This window comes from Vespa velutina, chromosome 1 (genome assembly GCF_912470025.1).
Source record: "Vespa velutina chromosome 1, iVesVel2.1, whole genome shotgun sequence".
NCBI lineage: Eukaryota > Metazoa > Arthropoda > Insecta > Hymenoptera > Vespidae > Vespa > Vespa velutina.
In genome coordinates, this window is record NC_062188.1 from 5,029,326 (window position 1) to 5,044,784 (window position 15,459).

General features: G+C 30.7%; 2 protein-coding genes across 6 annotated transcripts; both read left to right on the forward strand.

Moving 5' to 3' along the window:
* The first annotated feature begins 466 nt into the window (after positions 1–466).
* Positions 467–7,614, forward strand: LOC124954138 (gamma-aminobutyric acid receptor alpha-like). 5 transcript variants are annotated; one of them, XM_047506596.1, is made up of 11 exons: positions 467–1,197; positions 2,713–2,939; positions 4,180–4,247; positions 4,323–4,543; positions 4,649–4,731; positions 5,193–5,392; positions 5,492–5,579; positions 5,656–5,816; positions 5,926–6,093; positions 6,798–6,949; positions 7,022–7,614. In XM_047506596.1, exons 1-11 carry the CDS (start codon positions 1,169–1,171, stop codon positions 7,233–7,235), a joined length of 1,611 nt encoding a protein of 536 aa, XP_047362552.1. In that variant the 5' UTR covers positions 467–1,168; the 3' UTR covers positions 7,236–7,614. The 5 variants fall into 5 exon arrangements, with proteins under 5 accessions (XP_047362552.1, XP_047362561.1, XP_047362585.1 ...); XM_047506605.1 differs by having other exon boundaries at positions 6,798–6,933; positions 7,022–7,198; XM_047506629.1 differs by lacking the exon at positions 2,713–2,939.
* A 378-nt stretch (positions 7,615–7,992) lies between these two features.
* Positions 7,993–14,914, forward strand: LOC124954122 (adenylate cyclase type 9). The gene is made up of 8 exons (XM_047506555.1): positions 7,993–8,306; positions 8,481–8,782; positions 8,863–10,322; positions 10,425–10,679; positions 10,797–11,239; positions 11,303–11,458; positions 11,544–11,743; positions 11,825–14,914. Exons 2-8 carry the CDS (start codon positions 8,499–8,501, stop codon positions 13,557–13,559), a joined length of 4,533 nt encoding a protein of 1,510 aa, XP_047362511.1. The 5' UTR covers positions 7,993–8,306; positions 8,481–8,498; the 3' UTR covers positions 13,560–14,914.
* The last annotated feature ends 545 nt before the right edge of the window (positions 14,915–15,459 follow it).

The following is a 15,459-nucleotide window of genomic DNA, read 5'->3' on the forward strand; positions in this document are numbered from 1 at the left end:
CTTATAATCCATACTTCTAATATATTATTTTTTCCTTCTTAGGTAAATAAATACAATCTCATTTCTCTTGAAAACGATCCTACCGTGGAACGAATTCAAGTGGTAGATGGAAAACGATGTCAAATACTACACGTTTGTATTCCCTTTGAGCCAGCAAGAAAAAACTCGAAGAGAGAATTTTTTTCTTTTTCTTTTTATAAAGAAGTTCAGTGAAAAAATACTTTTCATCTTTGATAGAATTGGACGATTCTATTTTCTGCTTCGTATTTTTTTAACGACGTAACGAAATAAATGTTTACTAGATTATTTAATTAACATTAGAATTATCGACAATATTATTCCAGTATATTAACATATACATAAATATTTCATATTATATATATGTATCACAGAAGGAGAGGGAGAAAAGAAATTTATAAAACTGATTTCATATGCATCTGTAATAAAAAAAAGTTATAATATTTTAAGAAAACATGAAGTTTAACTAAGAAAATTAAGATAAATTTAGTTTTAAATAAAAAAGCGATCGAATCTAATACGATTCTAGATATCCTTCGTTAACATAGTTTAGATAATTGATCTAAGATCGATAATGACGAACGATAGTTCTATTTTATCATAAAAATACGTGAAGTAGCTTCCAGCTTCAGATTTTTCTTTCTTTTTTTTATAAATCGAAGTTCATATATTACTTCGTTCTTTTTTGCTTTTTTTTTTTTACGTTTGAGTTCGTAAAGATTTGCAAAGAAGTTGAAAATGGTGTGAGAGAGTAAGAGATCGAGAGGGTCGTTTAAACGCGGGAATCGCCGGCGTGCTTTTGGAGCTTGCGCGTCGGGTGCCGCGCTCTGCGAATCGTTCTTAAGAGCTTTAGCGGTGGGAAATCTACGCGACTCTCGCAATGGTCTGTCGTTCGTCGGTGTTTCGAGGCGATCATTAAAATCGGCAGTGACTACATTTTCAAAGCTTTCCTTTGGAAAAATTAAAAAGAGACGACAAGTCACTCTTTCTCTCTTTCTCTCTCTCTCTCTCTCTCTCTCTCTCTCTCTCACTTTCTTCCTCTCTTTTTTTCTCTCTTTCTCTAACTTTCCCTCTCTCGAGTTTCAACGAAGTTTCTTCATAGGAAGGGTAAAACGAAAAAGGAAAAGAAGCGGAGTGATAATCATTAATCATGAAATTGAACGTAGCGGAGTTATCGATGTGAGTAAAACCGCGGTAAATTATTTTTTTTTATTCCTTTCTTATTTTTGCAGTTTGTTTATAATTCATTTAATAAAAATTTTTTTTCGTTTCATTTTCATCATTATTTATTATATTTAATCCTCTTTCTCTATTGTGCGTTAGTTAATATATAATAATTTTTTAATCTCAACACTATATCTTTTTTATTTAATCAAAATGTATAATTGCACCGCAATTTATTTCAATTATCCTATATTATTGCGTATAAAGATCGTTAGAATTATTGTATTAAAGGTAATATATATATATATATATTAATATATATATATATATATATATATATATATATATATATATATGTGTGTGAATATTTAGGATCCAAAGTGTTTGGGTTACATGAACGTTTATTCGGCATCATCGAAATAGATTCCAATCGAAACGGGCATATATTTAAAAAGGGATCGTATATTACGACGCTTCATTAGCGTACTATCATGGTTTATTCGGCTATGCAAACTTTCATTCGTACAATATTGAAATACAGGCAAACATACACACACATACACACACACACACACACACACACATATATATATAGATAAGTTTATACATAGATACACAGAGATGTATGCAGATAGAATGTATGTAGAGACGTAGAGAAAGAGGGGGAGAATGGGCTAACGAGAATCCGAAATTAAGGTCTGCTATTGAAAAAAGCAAGCTCAAACGAGCAGTCGCGCGATCTCCAGGAGCAAATAATTATTATACTTATACGATATGATACACCCCATGTATATATATATATATATATATATATACATATACGTGTATGTGTGTGTATTTTCGTGTATTTGTTCGTTTCGAAATGAAACCTTTGGCGAACTAGAAATCGAAGTCGAATGTCAAGGAATTCATCGAAATTCATTCGACGAAATGAAATACGCGCGAAAAGTATTTGAAACATGTTGGTAGTGGCTCGATTAGGTATCGATTTCTCAATAGAAATGCAATGTTAAACCAGCATCCAGATTTACGTAGGAATTCTGTGGTGTCGGTTCATGTAATCACATAAACTCTAATATCAGGAACAAAATGTGCATACGATCACGAGAATGTGATGTAATGAGCCGTAGTGTTCACTTGAAAGAGTGACGCTAACACTTGCCAATGTAAAGGTGCTGAATTGGCAGACGACGAGGGTACTCTTCTTGCTCTTGCTCTTCCTATTCCTCTCATCTTTGTCCAAGCCTTACCGTATATCTACGGGACCCACAGATACCAGGCCTTTTTCAACTTTAAAAGGGCCACGTTTAGATACGAGGAAACTCGTTACTCTTGCTTTCTAACATTGTTTTATTTTTTTTTTCTTTTTTCTCTTTCTCCCTTTACATTTAACGTTTTAATGAATTCGTAAAGAATTTTCTATTTTATAATATAGATAATTTTTAATTTACATTAATTTTCTATCATTTTGTGTAATAACGAAAAAAAATAATAAACGTTTAATGCATCTTATTACCTTACCATTAATAGGTTGACCCTTCTTCTACCATTCACCACCTGCAAAAGCACCAATTATGACATTGAAATTATACCTTCGTTGAGATTCAACTCGTCTGAGAAAATTTCCTCCTCGTCGTTAACGATCGGTAGATTTTCTAGAGGTACAGTCACAGATATCGTCTCGAAAAATATAACCATGGTTTTGGAGAATCTACTTATGAATTATGAAAACAATCAACTACCAACACACGGAAAAGGTATTGTTTTATTCGATATATCTTTTTACCAATATAACGTAGAATAGTGTCGTTAGATCTTTAATTAATTCAGAATATCAAGGGAGTCATTTATGCAATTATTATTGCAAAAAATGCTTGCTTATTACAATATTATAGAGATGGAATAGATTAAATAGATAAAAATGAAATTGTTATGTTCTATTCGAAACTTAGAATTATTATATAAATATATATGTGTATCTTTATCGTCTTGATTGCTTATTTATAAGAAAAAAAAAAATATATATATATACATATATAGTAAAATATTGGATTACGATAGGGATTATGGTATTCGTGTGTAAAACCTTACAGACCGTTGAATTTTTGTGTCGAAAGATGAACCGGATGGCTCTCTGCGAACACTGCAAAAATTTCGTGGCCGCGTTCCTACGATCCGTTAAACTCTTAAAAATGTGAAGAGAAATGTGAAGCGACACGATATAAAGCGAAATTACTTACGTCTCGTTACGTTATCTTGTACCTCCTGTAGAAATATGAGTTAACTTATGAAGGTAAAGAGAGAGGAAGAGGAGGAGGAGGAGGAGGGAGGAGGGAGAAGAAAATGAAAAAAAGGAAAGTAATTATATGGAAGCAAATTTGTTAATTGGAGTGAAAGAATCGCATTTTCCTAATTCATCTTGATTCGTTTGGAAAATCTGACACATCCTTTTTTTAGCCGACCACTTCCGATAATCTTTCAGAAATTCTTTCATTTCACTGGAACGATTCAGAGTCGTCAGAAAGAATTCGAGTTTGTTCTACCAGCTTCTTGTTTTATTACCGATTTCTCTCCCACCTCTCCATTACTATTCCGATAGTTTTTTCTTTGTGTCCAGAGAGACTTATCATCGCGAATGGAATGGCTCAATATCGATATTACATGCATACCTCAAATTGGAGTAGAGCCAGATGTGAGAGAAGGATTAAAAAAAAAAGAGAAAAAAAAAATAAAAGAAACTATTGCTCGGTTTTTAAATCGTATCTAGCTCTGAAATACAGCAGGATCGTCTCACTTTTGGCCGCCTTCGTCGATTTCACATTTCCCTCTTTCTGTTTTTTCCACTTTTTTCCTTCCATTATCGGACTTTCTCTGTGTACCCAAGGTTTGTCAACAAACGACAGAGGACACGATCTTCTCGCCAAAATCATATTTCATAGAGAATTCATTTGTCATTTCATTATATTCTAGAAAATAATATTGCATAAAAATTCGTAGGTACACCAACGGTGGTAAAGACCAATATCCTGATTAGAAGTATGGGTCCTGTTTCCGAATTGGATATGGTAGAAATAATTATTTAATGATTTTATAAAGATCCATAGTGATATAATGAAACGATAAATTATTTTTCACTTTAGGATTACTCAATGGATTGTTACTTTCGACAATCTTGGCGTGATTCTCGTCTTAGTTTCTTAGGACCTATCAAATCTCTCAGCCTTAGTATCAAGATGCTCGAGAGAATTTGGCGTCCAGACACGTACTTCTACAATGGGAAACACAGTTATGTGCATACCATCACTGTGCCCAATAAGTTGCTGAGAATTTCTCAAGATGGTGATATACTCTATTCCATGAGGTCTATATAACATTAACTTCTACATATCTTTTATTCTTTTTTGTTTTTTTTTTTTATTTGTTTTTTCTAATTCATTTTTTTTAACAATTATACATTTTGTTTTAGACTTACCATTAAAGCAAAGTGTCCTATGGAGTTACAGAACTTTCCCATGGATCGACAATCGTGCCCATTAATTTTAGGAAGCTGTACGTACACCCTCGCCGATTTATTTTATAATACGTTTTTATACGCGAGAAAGTTTTAGAATTATCACCTTCCATCCTCGCAAGATTCAAATACTTACTTTGATTATTAATTTATTCATAATTTTTTAAAAATATCTCTCACATATTCACTCGCGAAGATAACTTATTCGTCACGTGCTAGAGACATCCAAAGTTATATATGCCTGATGATCGAGTTACGTGTTGCGATAAATATTATAAATATTATATATAAATCTCATATCTTTTTCTAGTTTTCTCGTATTCTCGATCAAAAAATATTTTACATAGATCGATTATGTTACTGCAGTTATAGACAGCAGTATGGTACTATTCGAAAATAAACGATATTACAATTTTTTTTCGTTTGAAAAAACATAGAAATATTTTCTCCTCTAAACGTAGATACATGTGGCGCAAATTAAAATTGTTTATCGTTTTAGATGCATACACCTCCCAACAATTAGTTTATGAATGGCAAGAAGGATCGTCCGTAAACTTTGTTCCTGGAATGGCACTATCGCAATTTGATTTAATGGGTTCTCCCTATAGAAATCTTACATTTGTACGTCGTGAAGGCGAGTTCTCTGTTCTTCAAGTATCTTTTAATTTACAACGAAATACCGGTTATTTTTTAATACAAGTAAGAATTAAACTCGAATTTTATTTCGATCATACGTGTTTTCCTTCCAATGAAAGAATTATTTTTTTTTTTTCTTTTCATTTATATTCAATATTCAAGGTCTACGTTCCATGTGTACTTATAGTCGTCTTAAGTTGGGTATCGTTTTGGATTCATCGTGAAGCTACCAGCGATCGAGTAGGTTTAGGTAAAATTATTTTATCGATAAGCCTGAAATGAGAGCTTGTGTATCGGTATTTAAATTAAAAAATCCATTTCATAAGGTATCACAACGGTATTAACACTTTCTACGATAAGCCTTGATTCAAGAACTGATTTACCAAAAGTGAGATACGCTACAGCCCTCGATTGGTTTCTTCTTATGAGTTTCGGTTATTGCATTGCTACACTTTTAGAATTTGCTGGAGTACATTATTTTACGAAGGTATGAGATTATAAAGTATTGACACTTTATTCTTTCTCTCTCTCTCTCTCTCTCTCTCTCTCTCTCTCTCTCTCTCTCTTTCTTAGTAATAATTTTAGTCTTTTCATAGGTGGGAAGTGGAGAACTTCCATTAGACGATGAAGAATGGGAAAATATTTCGGACAAGGAGTACGAAGATCCATTTTGTACGATCACTACTTGCGGTCCTCAAACTATTCATCCAGATAATATCATCGACGAAACTTCCAGAAGTTCCACCGTCTGCAGCGTTTATAATGTAAATATATTTTGAAGAAATATAACATATAGGGTGAGTTCTTTAAATTAATATCTCGAAAATAGCGCATTTTTGAGAAAAAAGTTTAAAATAAAAGTTGTATGATTTGGTGGAGGAGGGGGGGACATGATAGTATTACTTCTTTTTGATTCGTTTGGACGTTTTCATAATTATTTCAAAATCAACTTTATTTTGTTTTCAATAAAAATCTATAATTGTTTAAACGAGATCTTATTTTACATAAAAAATAAACAAATAATTTTTATCAAGAACATTTCTTATCCAAGCTTTACTTTTTACAATATTTAACATTATTTCGACAAAAAAAAATTAGGGCAAATAGAAATATAAAAGAAAAGAGAAAATGATTGTTAATAAATATTCAAAATGATCGTCCTGATTTTCGTAAACACGATAGTATCGAATAGGATAGAATAGGATCGAATAAAATTAAAATAATTTTAAGAACGTTTTAATTCTTAAATTATATTACCCCCGGCTCCAAAACCAAACAATTTCTGTTTTAATTTTTTTTTTCAAAGATGTGTTGTTTTCGAAATATTTAGATGTCTCAATTTAAAAAACTCATCCTGTATATATATATATATATATATATATATATATATATATGTATATGTATATACATAGTTACTTCCATAATATAATAAAAGAATATAATAAAATAACGTGTCACAAATTTGTAGGATTCGGTTATGTACAACCGACGATCTTATCAGCCCGTAACAATGACTGTTACGTCGAGACCGTCCACAATGGAAAGACAGACACAAACCGAACATCGATTACCTAAATGGAGACAATTTTTATACTGTTTGGCAGGTGATGATGAGTTTAGGTAATTAGTACATATTTAGTATATTTATTATTTGATTATAATGATACTAAATTATTTGGTTGAAAATTACAGAAGACAACGACAACGTGAAGCAATAAGGAATTGCCGAAAATTCGGAGAACGTGTAGCGAGACATATCAATAGTGTATCGACTATAGATAGAGTAGCACGAATAGTTTTTCCAGCATCTTTTGGATTACTTAATGTATGTTACTGGGTCGTTTATGTCACTTATCAGGAAGAATTTAAATGGCAAGATCCACCGATTGGTTCGATTTCTAAATAAAAACTTCCTTATTAAATTAAATATTGTCAAATAAATGAAATATAAATTTCATGCATTTTTTCTTTTTATAAATTTACAGAAATATATTCTATAAAGTAGATTTAGAAAACATGTAATATATATGTATATTTCATTATTATACATGTAATTATCGACTAAGCAATGTCTCTCTTTCACATTCATTATCTTTTTCAAATTATTTATTTATACTACGAAAATAAGATATGTGTAAGAAAAAAATATAAACTATTAAACAACAAATCAAATGTAAAGAAATTGAAACGGAAGATAATAGTACAAATTTGACCAATTGGAAGAACGCACGTGACCGTGATTGCGGGACTCGACTAAATACTGATTAAATTTTATTCAGATGATAAAGGTTAAGCATTTATGTAATAATTGTCCAAAATATATTACAATTTTAATATACTTTCAATATTAAAATAATTATAATTTCATTTTACAAGTAATACGTATTTTTAATATCACGTGCAGATAAGTAACATATTCAGTAGTCATACGAAAGTACAAAAGTACGAATTACCGCCAAAAATGGTAGAAGAGATTATTTTCATTGTTTTTTCCATAAATTAATGTTTTAATAATGTACAAAAACTGCTCAATCATTCAGGATCTTTCCTTATCTTTTACTAACGAATAGAAATTAACAGCTGCTTACTATTATCTTTTTGCATGTGCATCTATTATAATTTTTGTGATCAGCTGCTCGATAATATGTGGCAACAGTGGTTGGGCGATGTCGTTGGTATTGTTCAGTATTGTTGACTTCAAGATGGCTGCGGATTACTGTGGGAGATATTCTAAGAAATCGTAATTTTCCCTAAGAGAACTTCCAATTTTGTATATATTTAAAAAGTCGTGTGTTAAACGACCTTACGAACTTCGGTGCTAACTACACCGAGTTTCTTTGTGTCGTTCGATTTAATACCGTACAAAACAGAATATGAAAATCATGCCATCTGACACTAGCTGACTTATGGAAGAACCTCCAATGTCAGCAAGGAGGATGATTTTTAATGTTTTATGGCGGTATCGCCTTTAACCGAGGTGATTATATTGAATTTTTATATGATATTAACCATACACGTTATTTTAAACTGTTATGGAATAAGATGATACAAAGATTTGGAAATGTTGCTTTTGCAATGGAATTTCTGTATCTAATGTTAAATTGTTTTAAAAAAATATCTGTGTAAATATACATATATACGTTTTTCATAGTAATACTCAAATGTCAATATGGACTCTTCGATGAACCGAAAACGGAGTTCATCTGTAAGCTTCACAAGAGGAAAAGAGAATAGCGACGATGATGTTGGAGACGAAATACACATATCTTTGGCACCATACATACAAACTTACTTGGCACATAGTGGACAAGGACTTGGATGTTGTGGGATTAGTTTACCAGTGCCATTTGAACGTGCTGCGTCGCGTTCTTGGTGGAATCCAAAATTTGATTCTGAAATTCTAGAAGAACAATATAAAAGAAGTGCCTTTCTACAGATTAGACTAAGATTCCGGTATGTGTTTATATAAAGTTGTATTTATTTATTTTTTTTTTTTTTATTTTAATAATATATAAATTCAAGTTTTCTTTCAGATATGCTCTTATATATATCCTGTTGGTATCTGTATCTTGGCTGGTATATTTTGTAATCACTGGAATTGAGAATAATACTTCTACATGGTTAGCTATCGCAGCCATTTTCAGTATTGTTGGAATGATGGTATCCGCTGTATTATATTTAACTTACACAGATTACTACAAGTCCTATGTATTACCAACTTCTGTAGGAGTTGCATCTGTGTTGTGTTCTCTTTCTTTACTCTTTCTTGCGGTAGTACCTCCTTATGTAGATGGCTTAACATTAGTAGGACATTTTGCACTATGTTCAGAAATTTTGTTACTGATTTATACGGTACTACCAATGCCTCTTTATGCTTGCACAGGAATATCTTCTATTTACTCGATTATATTCGAGTTTCTAACTGCCTACCTCTATGGCTCAAAAAGTAGAAGACAAAGGATATTCAGCAATCACAAGTTTTTTAATAATTCTTCAAGAACAAATATGTCTGAAGATTATAACAAAACATCTATTCCTATCTATTCTTCACATCAAAATTCTCATTTTTTTAATGGTTTCCAAAGTATATCTAATGTTAGCAATGCTTTGACAGCTGGCACACAGATGATATCAAATTTATATACTTTAAATCCAATATCTAATTTTAGTTCAAAGTTGTTGGACGACGAAAGTATTGTAGGAAAAATGTCTGGGAATCTTACAAATGCAAATATGTTAACGAAACTAAATTCTAGTATTCCATTTATAATAACAAATGTTGGTTCTACTGTAAATTCAACGTTCAACAATATAAATATTAGTAATCTGAATAAAATAAATGCATCTTCTACAGAGGCTGAAATAGCCCTTGATGTTGTTGAATCAATTACCAATTGGACTAATACATCAAGTGCATATTTGCAAGATGATATTGATTTTACAACGAATCTCAGTATAAGAATTTTGATGCAAATATGTATTCATTTAATCGGTGTACATATCTTAATAATGACGTTTGTCCGAATGCGTGGTACTTTTATGAAAGTGGGGCAATCATTACTAGTACGTCGTCAATTAGAAATGGAAAGACAGCTTAAAGAAAAAATGATACATTCTGTAATGCCACCAAAAGTAGCAGATTGGTTAATGGAAGAAAGTGGTAGAGAGAGAGAACGTGAAGATTCTCTAAAAAAAGGATCTATACCATCAAATCAAACAGATATTCGATCTTTATTTCGACCATTCAATATGCACTCTATGGAAAATGTCAGTATATTATTTGCTGATATTGTTGGTTTTACAAAGATGAGTTCAAATAAAACTGCAGAAGAATTAGTCGGGATTCTTAATGATCTATTTGAACGATTTGATGATTTATGCGAACATCATGGATGTGAAAAAATTTCTACATTGGGAGATTGTTACTATTGTGTTAGTGGTTGTCCTGAACCAAGACCTGATCATGCAAAATGTTGCATTGAAATGGGATTAGGTTAGTATAACATAAAAAAATATTGATCTTTAGAAACTTTTCTTTTATACACATTTACATATACTTTAATTGTTATCTATCTGAATTATATGATTATTTCAGCAATGATAGAAGCTATAAAACAATTTGATATAGAAAGAAGAGAGGGAGTAAATATGAGAGTTGGTGTTCACACAGGAACTGTCTTGTGTGGAATTGTTGGCACTAAAAGATTTAAATTTGATGTTTGGTCAAATGATGTGACATTGGCAAATAAATTAGAAAGTACAGGTAAACCAGGCAGGGTACATTTGAGCGAGAAAACTTTAAATTTTTTGAATCATCAATATATCACAGAAGATGGAGAGGTAGTCAATGGTATGTGTATACAATAATATTAACATAACTAGTTAAAAAGCATTTTATAATATATATATATATATTATTTATAATTTCATACTATTTAGCAAACAAGAATATTATCTATAATTCTAGGTATTAAAACTTACTTTATCAAAAGTCGAAAATCAGATATTATGAATCAATTCGTAACAAATATCATGTTACCTAAGGATTTTTCTCCATTAATGCAAACTCGTCATCGTCTTGCCTCTTGCAATAATCAAAATAAACCCAAACAACATTATCTCCATATGGTGACTAATGCAAGTAACTATAGGATAAAAGCTAATTCCTTGCCCAGTATTTTGGATTCTGAAAATAGTAATGACATAATTGATGAGAAAGAAGGTCTAAATAAAAGTCCTATGTCAACTGCAAGTTATGAAAAAAAAAGAACACGAAATAAACCATGGCGGTATTTACAACGACAAAGGACGAGTGAAGAAATGACGCCTTTAGATATGGAAGAAGGAAAAAGTATGATTATAAAACAACCAAAAAATGAACAATACGAAGATCGCAATGGATTCAAACGAGTCAGTAACTTCATATTTTATTACTTATCATTGAATGTATTAATTACTTACATTATTTTGTAGATTCCTTTCAATAATGGTGTTGAAATGGATCCAAATCCTGTGCCTTCTAGTCCTTTATTGTCTGGTCAAGAAACAATAAGTCACGCTTCGTCGATATGTAGTAGAAAAGATTCTGGTATTAAGAGTAATAGCAGACGTAGTAGTATTCAACAGCAGGTAAACTTTTTATCAGGAAATGAAAATATTCTAGGTACATTAATTTTACTTTATCCAGTAATGTTGTAATAATAATTCGTTGTAGTTATTCTTGATGAATGGTATAGCTCAAGGGGATTTATTAGGTCATAGAGTTAGTGGTTATTATACTTCTAGTTCAACTTTGAATTCTACTCATGAACTTTCGTCATCTGTACCACCTTATCCATTTCCTCCAGCAGTAACTGATACATTTGGTGCATGTTTTCATAAGTTAAGAAAACAATCTGATTTACAATTAATAAGGTAATATTATTTATTAATATTAGAAACATATTTTCATATTTCATTGACTTTTAACGTTTCATTAATTCTTGTTTTATAAAGATGCGTTCAAGACAACGTGAGTTCTCAACGATCATATTTCGTGAAGCCACCGTTATCAAGCGTAACGCTATTTTTTAAGAACAAAGAATTGGAAAAAGAATATCGAGAAAATGCTCATAGAGCGAGTGAAGGTGTAACGGGCAATCCTCCAACACTAGCTACTTCAAGATTTAATACTTATTTTGACATATTAATATCGGCTTTAGTTTTTATAGCTATTACAATCTCTCTCTTCTTGCTTTGCAAACCTTCAATTTTCTATATTGTGTTTTGTATCTTTGCCACAACTATTCAAATCATAGCTGTTTTACTTTGCATTAGACAACTTTTTAGACCAAATACCACTCATGCAACATTCACTCAAAATATTTTCAACTTTTTTTCTAGATGGTATCCTTGGCATATTTGTGGTGCCATATTAGTTGGCTTACCAATTGTTTCTATTCTTCTAAACTTCACTTGCAATAGCTTACATAGTTTAAATAATTTTGAGTATTATTACAGCTATTTAATCTTCATAGGGTTGGTCCATTTTTGTAATTTTACTCAATTGAATTGTTGGATGAAAAACTTGCTAGTCACCTTTGCCGGTGTGTTGTTTATTTGTCTTGTTGTCAGTCATATATCGTATAATCAGGATATAACAGTACCAACCGATTATACTAGAAATAATACACAAGAACGATTAGCAATGCGCCCGAACTTAATCAATGCAATCTTGATTGAACAGAATAATCATCCAATAGATGAAAATCTTATTATTCCACTAAAAGTATTTCGTAATTCTGTAGAAGCGTCAACACAATCGTCACTCAAGATAACCGGGCAATCACATAAACCTACGATAGAATCTATTATGATTACAGAAAGAGAAAAAGAATTAAGATACAACGAAAGATTGTACCATTATGAAATTTATCTGGATATGATACTCTTACTCTTGTTAGTTTGGTTTCTGAATCGTGAATTCGAGATTAGCTATCGATTGAGTTTCCATGGAAATTTCGTTGCGGCAAGAGATAAAACGCGTGTACAATCAATGAAAAACCAAGCTGATTTACTTCTACATAATATTATTCCCAAATATGTTGCTGATCAATTGAAAACCACTGCAAAATATTCGCAAAATCATAAATCCGTTGGAATTATTTTTGCCAGTATTGTAAACTTCAATGAATTATACGATGAATCTTATTTGGGTGGTAAAGAGTATCTACGTGTACTTAACGAATTGATTGGCGATTTTGATGAACTTCTGGAGAAACCTGAATTTTCTAATGTTGAAAAAATCAAAACAATTGGCAGTACATTTATGGCAGCTAGCGGTTTAAATCCACAAGTAAGACAACAAAGTGATCATGAATATACTCATCTTTTTCAATTGATAGATTTTGCTATGGCTATGCATAAAGTCATATATAATTTTAATCGAGATTTATTGGAATTTAAATTGATTCTAAGAATTGGATTTAATTATGGCGATGTTACGGCCGGAGTAATAGGTGCCACAAAGTTATATTATGATATTTGGGGAGATGCAGTAAATATTGCTTCAAGAATGGACTCTACTGGAGTCGCAGGTAGAATACAAATGGCCAGTAATTGTATTGGTGTACTCTCAGATAAATACGAGTTTGAGCCTCGCGGTCAAGTATATGTAAAAGGAAAGGACAACATGGATGTATTTCTACTCATAGGAAAAAAAGAGAATACTACAAATTTTAATGGTACTTGAATTATACAGAGTGCCAATTAATACATCAATGATCTGACTATGTTATATGGCATGCTGGAATTCGAGGCTGTGTAGTTTAATATCATTGATTGAGTTATATTAAATTTGAAAATATGCGTGTGTGACTTAAAATAAGAGAGATGTGATGATTAATTGAAAAGAGCCTAGGGACGAATGTTTTTTGATAGATGCTGTATTCTATTAAAAACTAATCGCCTTAATAATTGACTGCTCAAATTCTGCTAATTAAAGATATTTATTAACGAGATATTAACTGTATTTTTGTAAATATTGAAACTAACAAATTATGTATATCATGAAGAGTGATCTTAAACCTGCCTTTGTCAAGTACAAAGCGGATCAAGGGTGGAAATCCTTGGGTGTCGCGTAATTTCAATACAAGGAAAATGTAAAATATTTGTGAAAAAAACAGACTTATTATATTACATACATATAGTTGCAGTTCAGGCAGTTCCTACAAATATATTTGGGCTTCGTACCACAAATATCATTGTAATATATAATACGAAGAATTCATTATAAAAATAGTATATCCTAAGCATTTAGGTTTGATATTTAATTGAATAGTCTTGAAAGATCTTAGTGTAATATAAGATAAATCCAAATAATTTCTAGTATTTTACGAATCATAATGTAAAACGAAGTTTAAAAATGCTTATGCAAAGTCTACATATGTCCCTGCAAAAAAGTTATAAAAGAAAAATATATACCTTGTATTCTTGCCTTCCTTTTTGGAATTTGTAACAATTTGAACAATTTGTATGAATTAAATTCTGCTCTGCTTTTTAAAATAATAACTTAGTCAATGTAGGGACAAGCTGTCTTAACAAATTTATTCGTTTCTCTATGATTATATATAAACGATAACTTTTTACCAAAGATCAAGGAACGATTTAAAGAAAATCATAGGTTTTATTACCCACATGTAGGATTTAGAATATAATCCGCTATTACAGATTTATCAAGTCTAGCTTTGACTACGACAATATGCGTTTACTTTTTTAAAATGTATTACGTAACATTCCAATTATTTTTGCGATCGAATATTACAGAAGATCCATTAAAACAATATAATTTGTCTGTTTTACAAATTATTCAGAATGGTTTTACAGAAAGAGAGAGCATAGCAAGGACAATTAGTCAATTACTATCTTTTTTATAAATTTGCTATATCACATCTCACGAAGAATACATTGATATTTTTCATTTTTGCTATAAGTAATATAATTTTCTGGAAATCCTTCCTTGTGTGGAATATATACTATATAATATTTTTATTATTTTAGATTAAAAAAAAAAAAAAAAAAAAAAAAAAAAAAAAAAAAAAAAGAATACGCAAACAACGATGAAGACTAATACAAATATAGTCGAGGCATAAGCTTCACATATGGATCTTTAGTAAAATATAAAAGTGTTAAGTTTTGCAATGTCTATTTTCATACAGTTAGAAAAATGATTGTTATATAATTTTCCATTTTATTTATTCCTATTTACAAAGACAATGTAATGCAATATTATTCAATTCGAAATTGTATTTTTTTATGAGTTCATTTGCCAATATATTATAGAACTTCTTCGAGTCAAATTTTTAATCCAAAGTTGAAATTTAAGCAAAAGTATTTTTTGAAATTACAATATGCTGTGTAGAATAAAATCAGGATCTTTTGCTGGTAGGTACATGTGATGTATCGCTTGTGTTCAAATGCGAAGGCTTATTATAAGCAGTTGTTTTATACATACAAGAAGTTTAACACGTATACGCGTTGTGAAATATAAATGTGTCTACATTTATATTTATACAATTGAAATCTGTTATGAATTATCAACGAATTTTAATGTCAATGCTTAGATATTAATGAATGTATTTTAAGGCTATTTT